General features: G+C 64.7%; 1 protein-coding gene across 1 annotated transcript in view; it reads right to left on the bottom strand.

The window, feature by feature from the left end:
• Positions 1-252, bottom strand: part of HM13 (histocompatibility (minor) 13) — a gene marked incomplete at its 5' end in the record, with an annotated part of 10,882 nt that overhangs the window by 4,299 nt on the left and 6,331 nt on the right. Inside the window, 1 exon segment of the mRNA XM_010083584.1 lies at positions 122-205. Within this exon segment, the coding sequence (XP_010081886.1) occupies positions 122-205 (84 nt within the window).

The following is a 252-nucleotide window of genomic DNA, read 5'->3' as shown; positions in this document are numbered from 1 at the left end:
ACCCGGGAGGAGATCCCCAGCCCTTGCAGCCCCCAGACCCGGCGGATGAGACTCTGGCTCAGCTCCCCGCAGCCTGTTCAGACAGGCGATGCGGGTCACATCCCCCCTCTGGTGTCCTCACCTGGAATGACAATGTCTCCCAGCCCCAGCATGGCAAAGTTGTCGGCTTCCAGCCCCTTCTCCAGCAGGTCCTGAGGGAAAACCACTACGAGGAGCAGAGAGAGGCACAGGGAGGGGCTGCGTGGGGCAGGC

The sequence above is a fragment of the Pterocles gutturalis genome, unplaced genomic scaffold, assembly GCF_000699245.1.
Source record: "Pterocles gutturalis isolate BGI_N339 unplaced genomic scaffold, ASM69924v1 scaffold1060, whole genome shotgun sequence".
Classification (NCBI taxonomy): Eukaryota; Metazoa; Chordata; class Aves; order Pterocliformes; family Pteroclidae; genus Pterocles; species Pterocles gutturalis.
The sequence above is the reverse complement of the archived record's forward strand: the minus strand, read 5'-3'. Positions and strand labels throughout refer to the sequence as shown.